The 18,791-nt window shown below is 36.2% G+C and overlaps 1 protein-coding gene across 3 annotated transcripts in view; it reads left to right on the top strand.

Moving 5' to 3' along the window:
- UTRN (utrophin) overlaps window positions 1–18,791 on the top strand; it is a 705,722-nt gene that overhangs the window by 642,859 nt on the left and 44,072 nt on the right. For all 3 annotated transcript variants that reach the window (XM_044001726.1, XM_044001724.1, XM_044001725.1), the window contains one exon: window positions 15,801–15,937. In XM_044001726.1, the coding sequence (XP_043857661.1) occupies window positions 15,801–15,937 (137 nt within the window). The remainder of the gene's footprint in view (window positions 1–15,800; window positions 15,938–18,791) is intronic.

The following is an 18,791-nucleotide window of genomic DNA, read 5'->3' on the forward strand; positions in this document are numbered from 1 at the left end:
AGCCCTCTGTTTTATGGTAAAATTTAGCCCATTAACATCTGATGTTATAATTATTTTTTACTTTCTGAAATCTTGTTATATTATCCATGTTAAAACAATACTAGGGGCAGCTAGGTGGCACAGTAGATAGAGCACCAGCCCTGGAGTCAGGAGGACCTGAGTTCAAATGCAGCCTTAGACACTTAACACTTACTAGTTGTGTGACCCTGGGCAAGTCACTTAACCCTAATTGCCTCACCAAAACAAACAAACAATACTAAATGTCTGAATTTTGTTTTGCTCAAAGCAATCTGAACCCAGTTTCTTTCCCATATACTGATACCACCTACAATCCCTTTCCTCTATTAGACCCAAATTCCTGGGTCTTGACTTTTATTATTTTATATTCTTAATTGACTTAACCTGAAGCTTGTTTTTTATTTGAAGTGGTTTTATGCAAATCTCCATTCTTACTCATAGATAAATCCTACTCCCTGCCTTGAGGCCAGACCTTAATTTCTTGATTCTACTAGTATCTCCACCTCCCCATTCTCCCCCCCTCCCCCCACTTTCTCTCGACCAATTTATATATGAACCATATTGGGTCAGGAGTTCTTTCCTCCTTAATCTACCCATCCTTTTGTTTAAGTGACCCTCACCTATAAGTTCCTTGATTTCAGGAAATACTAATTCATACATCCCATAGCTCTTATCTCTTTTTCCAATCAGTGATCCACAATGAGACTTCTAAAAATTGATTATTTTGTCTCCTCCTTGCAATACCAAGTCAAGGTCCATCTCTTTTCATAGGAGGTCTTCCATTTTTTTATGTCTATTGGATATACTCTCCAGGTTTTTGTTCTTCATTTATGGTGAAGGTGTGGTTCTTCATAAACTTTGCTCCTGAGGTCCTGAGCCAAACTTAATTGATATAATAGACTCAATTTTGAATATTGAATTGCTTGAATTCTTAAGGGGGGGTGGGAAATAGGGAGGAAGGAAGAGAATTTGGAACACAAAGTTGTAAAAATCGATGTTACATGTAAGGTGGGGAAAATTTCTAAATAAATAAATTTTTAAAAAAGATTTTTAATTTAGAATGTTAATAACAGCAACAACAACAGGTAACATTTATATACCTCCTTGCACACATTATTTCATTGGAGAGTCACAACAGATCTTTGAGGTAGGTACTTGAAATAGCAAATTTGTTCAGGGACAATTGCATTTGTTATCTGAACTAAACATTCTTAATATTCATTAGGAAATGGAAAAATGAACCCAAATTCATGTTTTGGGGAGCCTTTAGGAGTAGTGAAACATGTAATCTATTTAAAGACAGTACAAGCTTTATAATTCCCATTTTACAAATTGTGAATCACAGAAATTAAGTTTATACTTGTAATGATCAGATCCTGGATTCAAACCCAGGTCTGCTCCCTCTCTAAGTATAATGCTATATTCTACTAAAAAGTACATTTTTAAAAGAAAAAGAAATGTTTTTAGACTTTTTTTCTATAGAGGTTTTTTATTTGTGGTTATAAGATACTAGTAACAAATATTTCTCTACCCTTGGCCCCCAGTATCAGTGTATTTCTGTTTCTATGGAAATAGAGCATAAGAAAGTGCTTACTCATTTTTTTTTTTTTGAGAGCCCCAGATTGAATCAGTATAGTTTCTTGCTGGCAGTTGTGATTCTCCTGATGAGACATTGGATGACTGCCAGTGTATTAAAAATGCAGCATCATTGCTATTTTCTTTGACCTCAGTGTCCTGAGGCAGTTTTTCAGTTGTTGTTGGCCTTACACTGGTCTCTCAATAAATTTAGTCTATTTTAAGGTGCCACATTAGACCTTTGAGGTGCCATGTCTACCAGATTCATTTTATGTTAAATGACTTATATTACTCAACTTGCCACTTGCCGAAATCTGCTGATACTGTCCTTTCTGTTTTGCATTTTCCCAGTAAGATTTATGGTTTGAGATTTTTGACTGAATTCTTCTCACCCATGGACCTTCATCATATTACAACCACTGATGAAATTGTTTTTACAACCCTTTTAACTATAAGTAGCTTGAAAGAGAAGTGGCATTTAAGGTTAGCATTCAGAGTATATGAATGCAAAAATATCCATGTATTTATTAAAAAACTATTAATGAAGGTGGTGTTCAAAAATTATTTTTATGTTGAGACATATTCCACATGAGGATGGTGATTGGGCCCAAATGGTTGAGTTTTATAGTTTATAACCTTTATTTTCTCATTTTAGCTTAATGAATGTGTTTCAAACTGCTAGGAGAAGTTTCTTCTTTCTCTGTAACATCGTCATATTTTAACATAAACACTTCAAATCCTTTTGGAAAAAAAAATTATGTCTAGCTAGGGATCATTTAGTGTTTTTCTCTTTTCCATGGTAGCACTGACCCTTTAAAGAATTAGGTAGGATAACAATAATATAGGACCCCAGAGAAACTGGTTGGAAGGCTAAAAGTTATTTTGTTTTTAGAGAGTTCTAGAATGAGAAGTTGAGTTTCTTGGTCCTATGACAAAATTCCATTTGTTTAGGTTATTTTGCATGGTTTCCAGTTACCCATTTGGTTAATTATCAGCAAGTCTCTGCCCAAGTCTTCTTGAACTATTTATTCTAAGAGAGCTCTCTCTAGGATCTACTTGCTCATAATAACATGGATTCTAGAACTCAAAAATGTCCGGGTCACGCATTTATCTTTGCTGCTACTGTTTTTATTTTAAACTATGGGGAAAGACTTCCCAGCCATATCCAGGAAATCATAGAATTTTTAGAAAAGGAATGATAATTAATCATCCACTGGGATTGACATTAAAAGATAAAAGTATGCATTTTTATAATAAAGAATTTTAACACAGAACTAAATGAAAGTACAGTGGATAAAGCACCAGCCCTGGATTCAGGAGGACCTGAGTTCAAATGTGGCCTCAGACATTTGACACTTACTAGCTGTGTGACCCTGGACAAGTCACTTAACCCTCATTGCCCTGACTTAACCCCCCCCCCAATAAAAAAGAACTAAATGAAAACTAGTTGTCTTTGTTATATAAGGAATTCTTTTCTGTGTTGGTGTATCACTGATATCCCTTTCATTTGAAATTCTGTAATGTGTTTTTATGTAGTAAATATGTACATGTACACTATGAATAACTTGTGAATATAAGCCAGGAGTTAAGTCATGAGATTTTTATTTTAAACTAGAAAAGATAATAGAATAAATCAAATTAACTTCCTACTTCACCTTGAATAGCAAAATTGCTGAGGGATAACAATAATAATAATACTATAACTTGCATTTATGTGGCACTTTGAGGTTATAAAGCACTTAACAATTATTATCTTATATGAGCCTCATAATAACTCTATTAAGTAGGTACTATTACTACCCCCATTTTATAGTTGAAGAAACTGAGGCACATAGAGGTTAAGTAACCTGTGCAGGATCACATAGCTAGGAAATGTCTGAGGTGGAATTTAAATTCAGGTTTTCCCAACTACAAGTCCAATACTAATCCCTGAGCCACCTCGATGGGATGAAACACCTTTCCTTGTTGGGTCTTTATTGGCTTTTCTTGGGGCATTACTAGGGATTTATTTCAATCATTTTCCTCCCTCAAGATGTCTTTTAGTATAATTCATTGACACTTTTTATTTGTTGCTTAATTTATTGACATTAGTGCTTGTGATGGTAGTTGAGACTGTGGTGTTTAAAATCTAAATGTGGGTCCTAACCTGCCCCCCCAGTTTTGGGGGGGGAAGCTGACTAAAATCACTGATAAATTCAGCAAGAATTTAGGCTTTTAAGGATTTATTAAAGTGTATTATAAGTGGAAAATCCTAGTTTAGATCTATACTGTATAGCCAGAGAGAAACATTTGTTTTTCGGCCCTGTGAAGTTCCCCGCCACGCCAAAGTCCTGGACTACAAGGGGGACCCTCCTTTTTCTCCCCCACCAAGCCAGTTCGGGACCAAAAGAGGAAGATCCAGCAAGCCAGCCTCACCTTCCTACTTCCTGTCTCCCTCCCCAGAAGGGGAGGTCCTTCAAGCTGATTGGTTGAGAGTGGTCTTTTGTTGATGTCAGTAGTACACCAACAGTTACTCAGGGCCCCCCAGGTGTGGTCTCAATTTTGATGGTCTTCTGGTGGGGCCCCTGGGTGTCTGCCAAATCCCATCATTTTATCAGCCACTTAGTATGTACATGAGAAGGTTTCCTTGGTCTTTGTTACTCTCTTGGTGCTGTTAATATCTATGCTAAATCCACTGTGTGTGCTTGCTAACCTGTTCCTGCTGTATAAAAAGTAAAGATAAGTTGATTCTTCTGAAATATTGAAAAACAAAAGGAAATCCTTCAGTATGTTTAGGTAGATTTATGGCTTTTGAGATAGAAAGCATAACACCCCCCCCCCCAAAAAAAAATTCAGGAGGAGAAGGAAGGCATAGAGAATTTCTCCTCGATTAGTAAAGGAATACTTAGAGTAATTAAATCATGGGTCCACCAAAGTACCAATTTAAGTAGAAATTCAGGTATCAGTTTAGAACCATTGGAAGAAAAGTACAAATTCCCAATGTGACAACTTCCTAGTTGGTGTAACAAGAACTTGTGAAGCATTTCCTAGATGCCAAGCACTATGTTAAGCAATGAGGTTATAAAGAAAGGCAATGACAGTGTCCTTGCCCTCTAGAAGTTCACATTCTAATAAGAAAGATAACATGTAAGTAATTATATGCATATACATACAGAGTAGATGGAAAGTGAGCACAAGGGGAAGGCACTATCATTAAGGGAAACTGGAAAAGGCTTCCAGCAGAAGATGGGATTTGAGCTGAGTCTTGAAGGAAGGTACTAAGGAGAAGTAAGGGGAAAGAACATTCCAAGTATAAGAGACAGCCAGTGCAAAGGCATAGAGTCAGGAGATGGAGCACTATGTGAAAAGAATAGCAAGTAAGCCAGTGTGGTTAGATTGTAGAATGAGAGAATTAAAGTGTAAAAAGATTGAAAATGCCAAGTGGAGAACTTTCTATTTGTTTTGGGAAAGACTAGTGAGCACTGGAGTTTATTGAGCAACGTGATGATGTGGGCAAACTTATACTTTAGAAAATAATTTTGGCAGCTGTGAATGGAAGATGTTTTGGAGTTAGGAGACGCTTAAGGCAAGGAGACCCATTACAAAACTACTACAATGATACAATAGAGAGGTGATAGGGAGACTGGATCAAGTTGGCTGCTGTGTGAGTGGAGAGAAGGGAATATGTAGGAGAGATGTTGTGAAAGTAGAAACAACATTTGACAACAGTTTGGTATGTGGACTGAATCCAAGTGGTTTTTTGGGGGGAGGGGGTGGTTTGATGAGGCAATTGGGGTTAAGTGACTTGCCCAGGGTCACACAGCTCGTGTCAAGTGTCTGAGTGAACTCAGATACTCCTGACTCCAGGGCCAGTGCTCTATCCACTGCGCCACCTAGCTTCCCCCAAGTTATTTTTTAAATATAGTTTTATCTATTTGAATAGACAGGCCATGTTCAAAAGTATCCACATATCATTTTCAAGTATTTGTTGCTATACTTATGAAATGAGCCACTTTAATGATGACAACATTATTCAAAAAATTTTTACTTTTGGGACATATTCCAGATGAAGATGATGATTCTTTCATAATCTCAAGAGACTGAGTTTTATTGTTTATAACTTTGATTTTCTCCTTGTTATTAAGTGGTTTTGTTTCTACCCCCTGGACCTAAGCAAACTATGTCTGTCTGTCTATCTTACCTATTTATCAATCACCTAGCTCTCATCTAACTCTGTACATATATATTTATATGTATATCTTCTACATACATATATTAAGTATAAGAATACACATTCTGGCATAGTTCTTTGAAAAGTACTTTATAATCATACCTCATACAAACTTGAGAAAAGAGCACGAATATTTTGATTCAAAATAATTCATGCTTTATCACTTTCTTTTAAAAATCAAAATAGTTTATTATTTGGGGAGGGTAGCTATGTGGCCCAGTAGATAGAGTGCCCTGCCTGAAGTCAGGAAGACTTTTCCTTGTGAGTTCAAATCTGGCCTCAGACACTTACCATGTGTCCCAGGGCAAGTAATTTAAACCTGTTTATCTCAGTTTCCTAATGTGTAAAATGAGCTGGAGAAGGAAACCACTCTATTCTCTCTTTCAAGAAACCCCTAAATGGGGTCACAGGGTCAGACATAATGAAATGATTGGACAACAACAATTATTTGTGAAAAAAATATTATAAAATCTATCAAACCCTTGTGCCTTATGCCTAGTATGCTGAGAACTATGTTTATGGGTAGTCCTTATCACAGTCTCAAATGCAATTTGATAAAAAAAGAAAGATGAATTATACCAACCATGAGGTTATTTTAAATTATCTTCTTCCTTATAATTCCAAATTTTATCAGTCCTTTGCCTGAAGAAATCTTTTGTTGTCAGTGGGCAAGGTGTTATAGAAGAGGTAGACCATTTTCATCTTTACTACCAAGATAAACCAGTTCTTGGCTTTATAAATACAGAAATTTAGAAGTTACCATTTTTGACTTAAAACAAACAAACAAACAAACAAAAAAGACAGTCTTACTATGTCATATGGTTCCTTCTGCTAGAATATGGCTGGATCCCAGTGGAATTAATTGTATGCTGCCAATGTAAATGTTATCCATAGTTCTTGTGGGATAATTACTTTTCACTTCTTCTAAAGTATGTGACATTACTAATACTAGTGAATTTAGTGATTCTAGGAATTATAATGTTACCACTAGATGGGTTCTTAAAAATATTCCTCTTTCAAAGAATTACTCGCCCAGGAAATCCAATCAAAATTTAAGGAAAAGTTTTTATTATTTGGCACACAGAGGCATGGCTGGGAGAAGAAGCCTAGACTTCAACTCCTGGGGAGGTACAGGTTTAGGGCAAGTTCCTTAATCAAGACAGCCATAGAGGTATGGCTGGGAGAAGTCTAACTTCAAACTCCCCAAACAAAGGAGGAGACCACACTTTTATAGAGGTGAGAAAGGGGTAGGGATAGATAGAGACCTAAGACTGAAAAGTGACAGCAGTTTGAAAATGATGATGTTAACTCTTTGGATATACGAGTAACAGAAATTCCACGTTTCTAACTTGAGATGATTGTCATTATCTGGTCCTAATCACACAGCAAACACAACTGGCTCCCAACTAAGCTCATGTTGTCAATTCAAGGAGCCCGGCTTTATTATCTGTTTGACCAACCACTACCTGCTAAATCAACTACTTTGCTTCTCCAAGGAAAGAGTCATCTCTAACTGACCCCAACAAGCTGATCAACTGCATTTCTCCATGGTCGTAGTGTCCCTCTCAGGGCCAGAGCATCCCTAACTGGACCCAGGTCTATCGGCTACTGTAGCACTACAATAACTTGGGAGACTGCTTCTCTGTTTAAAGGAAAATGACCAGGGAGCAGTGATTAAAATGTGTGACTAAATGTCCTCAAAAATGTCAAGGTTGCACATACAAAACCAATGAAATTTTCCAACTGTTAGATCAGAATTAAGGAGAAATCCAGATTTGGATAGACATTTTGTAAATGTATACCCTTTTATAACTTTTAGGGAAGCAAACAAATGTATCACATAAGTTATACGCATTTAGGCAATAGACAAAAAGCAAAGGTGTAAATTACATACTCAATTCTGAATGACAAATTTAGATGGCATCATACATGGAGACATGTTAGGGCAGCAGCTACCAATGTTTTAGAATATGAGAATGGGGGGCAGTTAGGTGGTGCAGTAGATAAATCACCGACCCTGGATTCAGGAGGATCTGAGTTCAAATCCGGCCTCAGACACTTGATGCTTACTAGCTGTGTGACCCTGGGCAAGTCACTTAACCCTCATTGCCCCACAAAAACAAAAAAGATTGTGAGGGTATGAGAATAATGATTTTTAAAAATTAGAGTTATAGAATTAACATTCATTTATTGAGAAAATACACAATAACAAAAAGCTACTATGACATCAGGGATAGTTTTGAATTAATTTTATTTCATTAATCACAGTGATAACTGTATATTTGAAAATTAATAAAAGTAGAGAAGACATTACTCATATAGAAGGTGAGTTTACTTTATGTATTCAGATGTAAATGGGGAGAACCTTTGCAATAATTATACAGTCCATAGGTTGCTAACCTCTGGGTTAGATGAACCAAAATTGTAAATTTCCAATCACTTAAATGTCTCTCCCTCCTAGCTTGCCTAGCTTCTTCCTTCAAGCCCAAACTAAAATCCCTTCTTTCTATAGAAAGTCTTTCCCAATCCCACAATTCTAATGCCTTCCTTCTTTTAATGATTTCCTCTTTCTCCTTTGTTTGCTTATTTTCCTCATTAGATTGTGGGCTCCTTGAGGGCTGGGACTATCTTTTGCTTCTTTTTGTATAGCCAGGGCTTAGCATAGAGCTGGCACATATAAGTTCTTAATAAATGTATATTGACTGACTGTTGGGTCAGTCTAGAAAGCCTTATTTAGTTAATCATTTTTCAGTACATTAAGTACCTAATTAATGATTATCTAAGAGTGGTTTTGAGAGTACTACTCACATGACATTTGCATGTGCCACATTGTTCTTTTGGAACACCCAAAGCTCTGTGACTTTTTTTTTGTTTGTTTTTTGTGAGGCAATTAGGGTTACATAGCTAGTAAGTGTTAAGTGTCTGAGGCCGGATTTGAACTCAGGTTCTTCTGAATCCAGGGCCAGTGCTCTATCCACTGCACCACCTAGCTGCCCCCGCCTTTTTTTTTTGGTGGGGCAATGGGGGTTAAGTGACTTGCCCAGGGTCACACAGCTAGTAAGTATCAAGTGTCTGAGGCTGGATTTGAACTCAGGTACTCCTGAATCCAGGGCCAGTGCTTTATCCACTGCGCCACCTAGCTTCCAGCTATGTGACTTTTTGTTCCAGTTCTACCACCATTCTCAACATATATAACCCCTGGGCCTTCCTTAGATGGTTTCATGGATTTCTGTGACCAAAGAAACTAGATCTAAACAACAAAGACCCCTAATGGATCTTTTCAGCCTGCTAGAATTTGCCAAGTCTTAAGTTTTTTTGGCTAAGTCTGCCACAATAAGACATACACTGAAATAAAATTTTAATGGAGGAGTATAATTTTTGGTGTTGTTGAATGTGATTCTTTTGTTTGTTTGTTTGTTTTTGTTTTTGTTTTTGGTTTTGTGGGGCAATCGGGGTTAAGTGACTTGCCCAGGGTCACACAGCTAGTAATTGTTAAGTGTATGAGGCCAGATTTGAACTCAGGTCCTCCTGAATTCAGGGCCGGTGTTTTATCCACTGTGCCACCTAGCTGCCCTGAATGTGATTCTTAATTAATGTTTTCTGTTGGAAACCAAGACTGAACTTAAAAAGAAAGAAAAAAATTCCCCTAATTCTAACTTTATATTTCTTTAGATGGTATTTTTTGAAGTAAATAACCTGCTTGTTTTAGCTAAAAAAAAAAATTGGCTACAGATTCTTTCTGTACTCATTCTCTGTCTCCCTAAAGCGTTTTACAATGCTGCCAGCTCTTTCCTTCGAGAGATGCTCTCCTTGGTGTGTGTTATACTTCACTCTCTTGCATTTCTTCTTATTTATCTGAAAGCTTTCTCCTTTTTCTCTGTCTCTTTTTCTGGATCCCATTCCTCTTAATATCTTTCCGGTGTGAATGTCCTTCTATGTTATCTCAGAGAATCACAAAACTCACAGAATTTCAGAGTTGGGAAGGAGCTACCTAGTCTGAGTAGGTTCAACAAGATGGAGAAAGCCAATTCAAATTACTGGAGCCTTTCTTTCTCAGTGGTATCATTTTTGTTTTTGTATTCATTATAAAATTAATGCATTTCAAAGAAAAATAATTGTATACAAAATTCTGTCAGTTATTGGTAACCATAGAAGATAGTCAACCAAAGAACTTCTGATTACATTATTAAGAAAAGAACATAAAAAGTACTTTAAAGAAATTCTTACTGTATGTGTATAATGCCTTAAAGACTTGTGCCATAAAAAGAATTTCTGAATATTTCTAACTGTATGCAAGCATTCACTTCTGCACTTTAACAGTGTGAATGTAGTTTTCTCTTAAGCAAAGCAACAACATTGCCAAATAAAATATTTTTTTTAATGTAGCTTTTATGAATAAAGTTACAGTTTGTGACTTTGAGGCACAATTTGAATTTGTTATGATAAAAGTACACATTTTAATAATTATCAACTTACAAAAAGTTAAATTACCTACATACATATATTTTGAAAAAAATGCAATTTATTTTTTAAATGTTTGTTTTCTCTTGGTTTTCAAGTAAATAAGATCTCGTTAAAGTTTACAACTTTGGAAGTTTGCCATTCTAGTGAAAAACCAAAAGCAGTTGCATTGTGCAAGTAATTAATTTTAGATAATGTTTTACTCCATGAGTGTTACAGTGAAAAAAAGCTGTGATTTGGGAGATTGCGTTTTGTGAGTATTTACTGTGATATAAATGACAACAATGTGATGTGATGTTGACTTTTCATATGTTCTTAAATTTTTTACATGTTCTTTATGAATTAAATGTGTTTTCCCTCTTCCATATTTCATTTTCTAATGGGTGGGGCATATTTGGTTTTTGGGTTTGTTTTTTTTAAATACTGTTATCAGGTTCATCATAGCCCTCTCTTTTCACTTGTGCCTAAACTATTCTCTGTAGCTGTGAATATTACCTATGCCTGAAAAAGAATGACAATGACAATACACTCAACAAGCAGTGATCAAACCCCTGCTTGAAAATCTCCAGCGAGAAGGAAGCCATCACTTCCTAGGGAAGTTCATTCCACTTTTGGACAGCTGTTAGCACTTAAGCTGAAATTTGCCTCTTTGAAACTTCTAACCCTTATTCCATTGTAAGTCTTATTCTTCCATGTGTAAGTTCTTCACATGCTTAAAGATAGCTCTCCTATGCCCCCTTGTCTTCTCCAGGTTCCCCATTTCCTTCAAGTGACCTCATATATATGGCAATGACTCACCATGCCATTTGCCCTACTCTGGAAATTTTCCATCTTATCAATTTTCTTCCTAAACTGCCTAATACAACAGTCTGATCCCAGAATAGCACAACAGGACAATCATCTCCCTTTTCCTGTAAGCCTATCTTTATGGGCATAGATTAACTCTTTCTCCTCATTCCTTTGAAATCTGTTTTCCCAAATTTCAGTGTGGATGTCATTCGATGGCTTTTTACCCCACTGTCAAAACTCTTAAGAGGGAGGGGTCGGGGGCAGCTAGGTGGCGCAGTGGATAAAGCACCAGCCCTGGATTCAGGAATACCTGAGTTCAAATCCAGGCACTTGACACTTACTAGCTGTGTGACCCTGGGCAGGTCACTTAACACTCATTGCCCAGCAAAAAACAAAAACAAAAACAAAAGAGGGAGGGGTCAGTTCTTTCCAAGGTAGACATTTTTCCTCCCTAGGTATCAGTAGTCTTACTACTAAGGCTTAGCTCTGTAAGAAGGTTTCTCTTTGTTGGTGGTTATGCCATTTAAAAGGTGAAATTATTTTAAGACAAGTAGAGAAATTATTAACTATTCTACTTTTGACAAAGAGTTCCAACAGATGTTTGCATATAGACAATTATTGCTTTATGTCAGTTACTCTATGTAAAGTTACTTTTAGGTAATGCTAATTTGCCCCTATGCATCCACTTCACTTAGCCTATATAACAAAGACACATGCAAAATAATACCTTTACACAAATACTAAAAAATGCAGGCATATTAAGTATTGGACCATGATAATAAACACAATTATGAAACGAAAGAGAATGTTAATGATAAAGTAGGCACAAGACAGATTAGTAAAGTCAGCATAGGTATGCATTGTGTTGCCCTTTCCCCACCTACTGCACCTAGCCTTTATCGCTGGTAATTGACTGCATGACTTTTTTTAATGAAGCTATTGAGAGATGTTTAGATAGTGGCTCTTCTTCCCCCCCCCCCCCATATCTGATGACAGCAAGCAGTATTATCTGCAACTAGTCTTTGAACTTTTAAAAATCTTGAAGAATTTGGATCCATCTTTCCAATATAAGAAAAAAAAATCATTCAAATGAACAAAATGCTTCTGGCAACTGTTTCATTGTGAATCTTTTTGGTTCTTCTCTTTCTTCTTCTGCAGTCTTTGCACCACTTCTCCTTGAGACTCCATCAGTTCCTTCACATCACTCTCAGCCACTTCTAGCTCCATTTTTCATGCTAATTTTACAGTTTTGTTACTCACTTCTTGGAACATTTTGTCTTTATCAATTTTTTTAGAATGATGATTTCTTTCAAATTTCTTTATATAAAGTCAAATTTGAATAATCTAAATTACATAAAGCAAGAGCAGTCTGTAGTGAAGTATACCATCTCTGTTATGTAAGGCTTTTTGCTGATTGTAATCTGTTTCCTAATTCCTCATTTGTTTCCTTTTTTTCATCAAGTGACCTGTGTCCTTCTTCCACAGCAAAAATGCCTCTTATTCAGCCTCCTTAGAATGTAGTTATGTGTTTATTTGTCTTCTTCCTACTTTAGAAAGAAGGTTCTTTAAAGGCAAGACTATTTCATATTTGTACCCCTAGTGATTATCTCATTCAAGTACGTTATACATAAAAGTGCTTAATATATTTATTGAATTGAATCAGATACAGGACAAGGAATCAGAAGATATGAATTTTCTAGTAGAGGCTTTATCACTGACTTTGTGAGTGTCTTAGTCAAGTTGTCAGGCTTTTTAAAAGGCCATAATTGATAAACATGCAAAAGGAGAGAATACTATTTTGCCTGCTCAGAGGCAGCATGCAGAGAGAGCTGGTCTCAGGGCCAAGAAAATCTTGTTTCAAGTCCTATTTCAGACACATGTTGGTTGCGTGACTCTGCATAAGCCAATTAACCTCTCATTGGTCTAGGCAACTCTCATATTTTATGTTGTATAGAAACCCTGTATTACCAAAAGACGTTTCCTGATGTAGAAGTTACCTTTCTTAGTGAAGTCACTAATCCAGTTCCTAACCTTAAGTGTCCTATTTTAACCTTGTATGAGAAACTAATAAAATTTGTTAAGTATTTCAAACTCTCAAAAGTGATAAAAGTTTGGATAGAAAAGAGTGGGACCCGGTTGAGAGATATTGGAGGGAAAGAAAGAATGACTAATTGGATATCCACACCTTTTAAAATACTAAATGACTAATTAAGTTTAGCACAATGAATGTTATTGCTAAACATCTTGCCCTAGCATCTCATAGGTAAGTTGGGAAAGCAAAAGACTAAACTCATTCATCACAAAATGATTATACCCTGGCCCTCAACCCTCTTACTAGGATAGTCATTACATCCTCCATCACTCTTTACCCATACAAAACTGTCAAAAGTATATCATTACCTTGAAAGTGGCAACAGGGAGGAGAACATAGAGTAGCCTGAGTTAGGAAGAACCTATCTCTGACTCTTGCTATTTCTCCATCTGTAAAATGAGAATAATACCTATATAAGGTAGTGCAATTATAAGCTACCATATCTAAAGTGCTTAGAAAGCTTCAGTCAGTCAATGAACTTTTTTTTTCTTTTTTCTTTCTTTCTTTCTTTCTTTTTTTTTTTTCCAGGGCAATGAGGGTTAAGTGACTTGCCCAGGGTCACACAGCTAGTGTCAAGTGTCTCAGGCTGGATTTGAACTCAGGTCCTCCTGAATTCAAGACCAGTGCTTTATCCACTGCTCCACCTAGCTGCCCCAATGAAAATTTTTAATACTACTGTGTGCCTGGCACTGTGTTAAATGCTGGGGTTAGAAAAAGGAAAAAAAGCTGGTCTGCCCTCAAGGAGCTTTCAATCTAATGGTAAAGACAAAACACAAAAGGAAGCTGAAAGGGGTAAAGGAGGAACAGAGAGGTACCTGGTGTGAGAGCATGAAGGAGTCCAATCCAAATACAGCCATGTAGAAAATGAAGTGATGGCTGGTCTGGGAACCCTCTTTAAATGGAGGCTTTGAGAGGAGCTATTTAGAGTACTGAGGATGTATGAGTACCAGGACTGATTCAGTCCCACAAGATGACGAGTGAGTTTTCTGATGAAGGAGGATCCTGTGGGCATGATGGAATTCAGTCCAAAGGAGTTCATCTAGGAGGGAAATCAATAAAATAAAATATCAATGTCAGTTATTGTTAGAATTATTGCTATTATTATGTTATCATTATTATTATCTGATGTTGCCTACATATTTTAGCTCATGAATTACCAAAGGACCTATGATTCAGCTTGTTTAACAGTAATTGTCAAGTTTTATCTTAATGATTTAAAAAAAAAAAAAGATGTCTAGGATCAGCAACAAGAGCTTCCAAAACCAACCAGTTTTTGTTGTTTTAATTTTGGTGTTCCTGGATCTATTATCATAGCTGTGTAATTTAAAATTCTAAATGTGGGTTCTAATCTGTCCCCTCAGTTTTGGGGGGAAACTGACTAAAATCACTGATAAATGAGTTTAGGTTTTTTAAGGATTTATTGAAAGATAGTAAAAGAAAGAGAAAGATTAAGAACAGATTTCCTATAACCTGGCAATCCTAACATTCCTAATCTCCTGTTTCTCAAGTTCTCTGCCACCATGCTAATGTCTCGCAGCCAAAGAGGCTGAGTTCTCTCGCCAGTGTCCGCTTCCTCCTTCCTGTTTGCCTCCCAGAAATGGGAGGTTCTTCAAGCTGATTGGCTAGTGTCATTCAAATTCAGTGGTTCAGTAGACCTGAAGGTGGTCTCAATGTAAAGTTCAAAGTTCTTAGCTTCTGAGGATAATCACCTTCCTAAGTACCCTTAAGTACCAGCCGGATGTGCTTACAATCCAGTAAACTGGAAATAAGCCAATAATCCAGTCAGCAGTCAGTCACCTTATCCAATTCAATCAGTTTAAACCAGTCTCCAGGTGGGCCCCTGAATATCTGCTAAATCTCATCTATCACATTCCATTATCTTGACACATTCTCCCCTTTGTTTCTTCTAGGAACAGGGTGTTCCTTGATGAAACACACCCCATGCTAACAAATAATATGTAAATAACAATATAGGAAAAAAGAGAAAGAGGAAATTTTTTCCAGAGGGGCAGTCCCTCATGAACTGGCGCTTTGACACTGGGCTGCAGAGGGAGGGCCTCTGCAGAGAATACATGTTATAAATGGTGTATATAATAACAGAAGGGAAAAAGAAAAACGACAAAACGAAACTGTTCATTCAAAGTCTTTGAGATCTTGTCTTCTTGGAGTGGTGGGATGTCATTCAGAAAAACTGGACTCTGGTCTGGACTCTGGTTGTCTCTGGACTCACTTCTTTAGCTGTTGAACTGCTGGATTTTCACTAATTCTTAGCATAGCATTGTCAGTGATCAAATTAAACAGTGAGAGTTCTTCACAATATAACTCATACTCAAAATATATATATATATATATATATATATATATATATATATATATATATATCATATTACAGAGCTTTAGAGAAAGTTCCAATTGATCATTTACTTCTGAGCAGAAAGAAGAAACCCATCAATTACCTAGTATATGTAATAGTCTCTGAGACCTTCTAGATCTATGCTTTTGTAACTGAAATTATACTATATTTCAAAACCACATAACTACAAAACTAATCTGCCCTCAAAAGTGTTCCTTTCTCTTCTTCCTTCCCTCTTTTGTTATTATAAATAACTCTTTTATAAATCTAATTAGAGATGTTTGATTTATTTACTCTCATAGACAACATCAGGAGAAGATGTACGAGATTTCACAAAGGTGTTAAAAAACAAGTTCAGGTCAAAGAAGTACTTTGCTAAACACCCCCGCCTTGGCTACCTGCCCGTGCAGACAGTTCTTGAAGGTGACAACTTAGAAACGTAAGTTTCCATTTTTTCTAGAACTTTAACTCAAACTTTTGTTTAGTGTTTTTCTTTACAGTGGGGATACAAAAGAAAATTAAGTACAAATAACTTTAATTAGAATTTTTTTTTCAGTAAAACGTATAAAATCATTATTTGTGGATTTTTTTTTTTTTTGCCATTTGCTTTTAAAAACAACAGCTCAAAATGTAGGTTTAGTCTTGTATATTTGCCTCAGACTCATAAAATATGTTTATTTTTCCATCTTTTCCTGGCTGGTCTTCTATTCTTCCAGTTACAAGTGAATTTTTACTTTACATCATTGTCCATTCTTTTCATATGTTTTTCAATTATGTTGATAAATTTATAGCTTCTGTTGTATGTTTTGCATCTTATTAACTATGTGCCCTTTTTGATCAGCTGTAAAATTTATTAAAGGTCACAAAATTTCCAATTATATCTAAAACTTTTTGGTCTTCTCGAATCTGTAACCACTGAAAGAATAAAGGAGTAGAACATTACATGAGAATAGACTAACAGACTGGATTAATCCTTTTTCCAAAGATTATAATTGGGGACCAGAAAGAAATAATATTCAAAATAGTAACATGAATTTTGTATTATATAGCCTAAAGAAATACTGCTTCAAGTTAGCATCCTAATGGACAAAACCTCTTTACAAAATAAAAATGCAGAAGATAATTTGGAAAATAAATGACCACAGCTTGTATTTAGAAAATTAGAAGAAATGCCTAGGATTAAAGTACATTCCCAAAAGTTGCATTATAGAACTAAAGAGAATAGGATGAATAACTCATCCATTAGAGAATAAAATGAATAACTCTTAAACAAAAATCAAGGTAAATATATACCTACAGAGGTACCTAAACCTCTGCTTGCAATATTTGGAAAACATTCTTTTTCATTAAGAGGAATCATTGGAGTTGGTGATGGTGTAGAAGGAAACAGTTCTGGTGAGAGAATGAAGAATCTGTCAAATGACTGAGGCGAAGCATTTCTACAATTTAGATGTTTCATTTAAAGTGAATGAAAGGCTCTCTTTTCTATCATTTCCCAGGAAAAGGCTATAGTAAGAAATAATTGGAATGCCTTGAATGAAGTAAGGTTTTTTGCTTTCAGAAACTTACAGCTAATTCTGTTTTGCCAATGAAAGGTGTAAATCATCTAGTACAAATGCAAGATTCCAATGTACCTCATGGATAATTTCTCATAGACGTTAAAATCAGTTTGGGAAATCACTGGGTCTATAACCAGGGTACGTCACATTAAAAACAAAAAAAAAAAAACAGGCCAAGTATCATTCAAATGGAATCATAGAACACTTTGGTTTGATTTATTTTCATGTGATGTATACAGGCTGTAGACAGCAGTGATTTTCTAAATGATGAATTTATTTCACTTTAGGTAAATAACCAGAATTTTTTTTTTAAAAGAACCTACTGTCAGTAGAGAAATTATTGAACTTGAAGTCAGAAGAGGGAAGGAAGGAAACAAGCATTTATTAAACGCCTCCTATTTGCCAAGAACTGTGCTAAATGCTTTATATGTGTTATCCCCTTTGATCCTGGCAACAACCCTATGAGGTAGGTGCTGTTAGCCACCTTTTATAGTTCACCGAGGCAGAAGAAATTTAAGTGATTTGCCCAGGGTCACACAGCTAGCAAATATCTGAGACCAGATTTAAATTTTGGTCTTTCTGACTCCAGGCCGAGCATTCTATTCACTGAACCATCTAGCTGCCTCTAGAAGAGATGAATTAATAAACCAGCAAGTATGAGGTCACTATGCACGTCACTTAAACTCTCTCATCCTCAGATTCCTGATCTGTAAAGTAGGGACAATAAGGTTTGTGGTACCTACCTCAGAGGGTTATTATGTGGATCAAATGTGACATGTTCTATTCAAAGCACTTTGCAAACCCTTTGAATGCTATTTAAATCTGTTATTATTTTATTTGCCTTTCTGTCTAGCTAGAGAACTATTTACATAATGTAAAGTATCTCTTACCTTTGTTTTACAACATATAAATATATGTACATTTACTAATAGTAGTAATTTAAAATAACCTTGAATTAGAGGTCTTTAACCTTTTATATGGATCCCTTTTCAGAGTACTGGTTTTTGTTTTGTTTTGTTTTAGTGAGGCAACTGGGGTTAAGTGACTTGCCCAGGGTCACACAGCTAGTAAGTGTTAAGTGTCTGAGGCTAGATTTGAACTCAGGTACTCCTGACTCCAGGGCCTGTGCTCTATCCACTGTGCCACCTAGCTGCCCCCAGAGTATTGTTTTTAAATGCAGAGAATAAAATACCGAGGATTACAAACAAAAACAAATATATTGAAATACAGTTATATCAGACATTTTAAAAACAAGTTCATGGACCCCAGGTTGAGAACTCCTCCCTTAAATGAAACAGAGCTGCCTAAATAAGAGATATGCTTTCCTGAATCATCTTCTATATTGCTTTGTTTTTTAACTTGTTTTGTTTTGTTTTGTTTGTTTTGGGTTTTTTTGGTGGGGCAATGGGGGTTAAGTGACTTGCTCAGGGTCACACAGCTAGTTAGTGTCAAGTGTCTAAGGCCAGATTTGAACTTGGGTACTCCTGAATCCAAGGCCAGTGCTTAATCCACTGCACCACCTAGCTGCCCCCCTGTTTTTTAACTTGTTTTTAATACTGAGTCTCCTTATCTTGCCCTGTCCACTCATGAGTCTGACTCATCTACCTAAAGGCATGAGAGTTTTTATCTCCTCTGTTATAAACCATGGGCAGTTTGCCCCTCCTTAGAGAATCTGGTAGCCCCTCTGCTTCTGGAGGCTCACCATATTAATGCTCAAGTTAGTGTGGACACCTG

Source organism: Dromiciops gliroides, chromosome 4 (genome assembly GCF_019393635.1).
Source record: "Dromiciops gliroides isolate mDroGli1 chromosome 4, mDroGli1.pri, whole genome shotgun sequence".
Classification (NCBI taxonomy): Eukaryota; Metazoa; Chordata; class Mammalia; order Microbiotheria; family Microbiotheriidae; genus Dromiciops; species Dromiciops gliroides.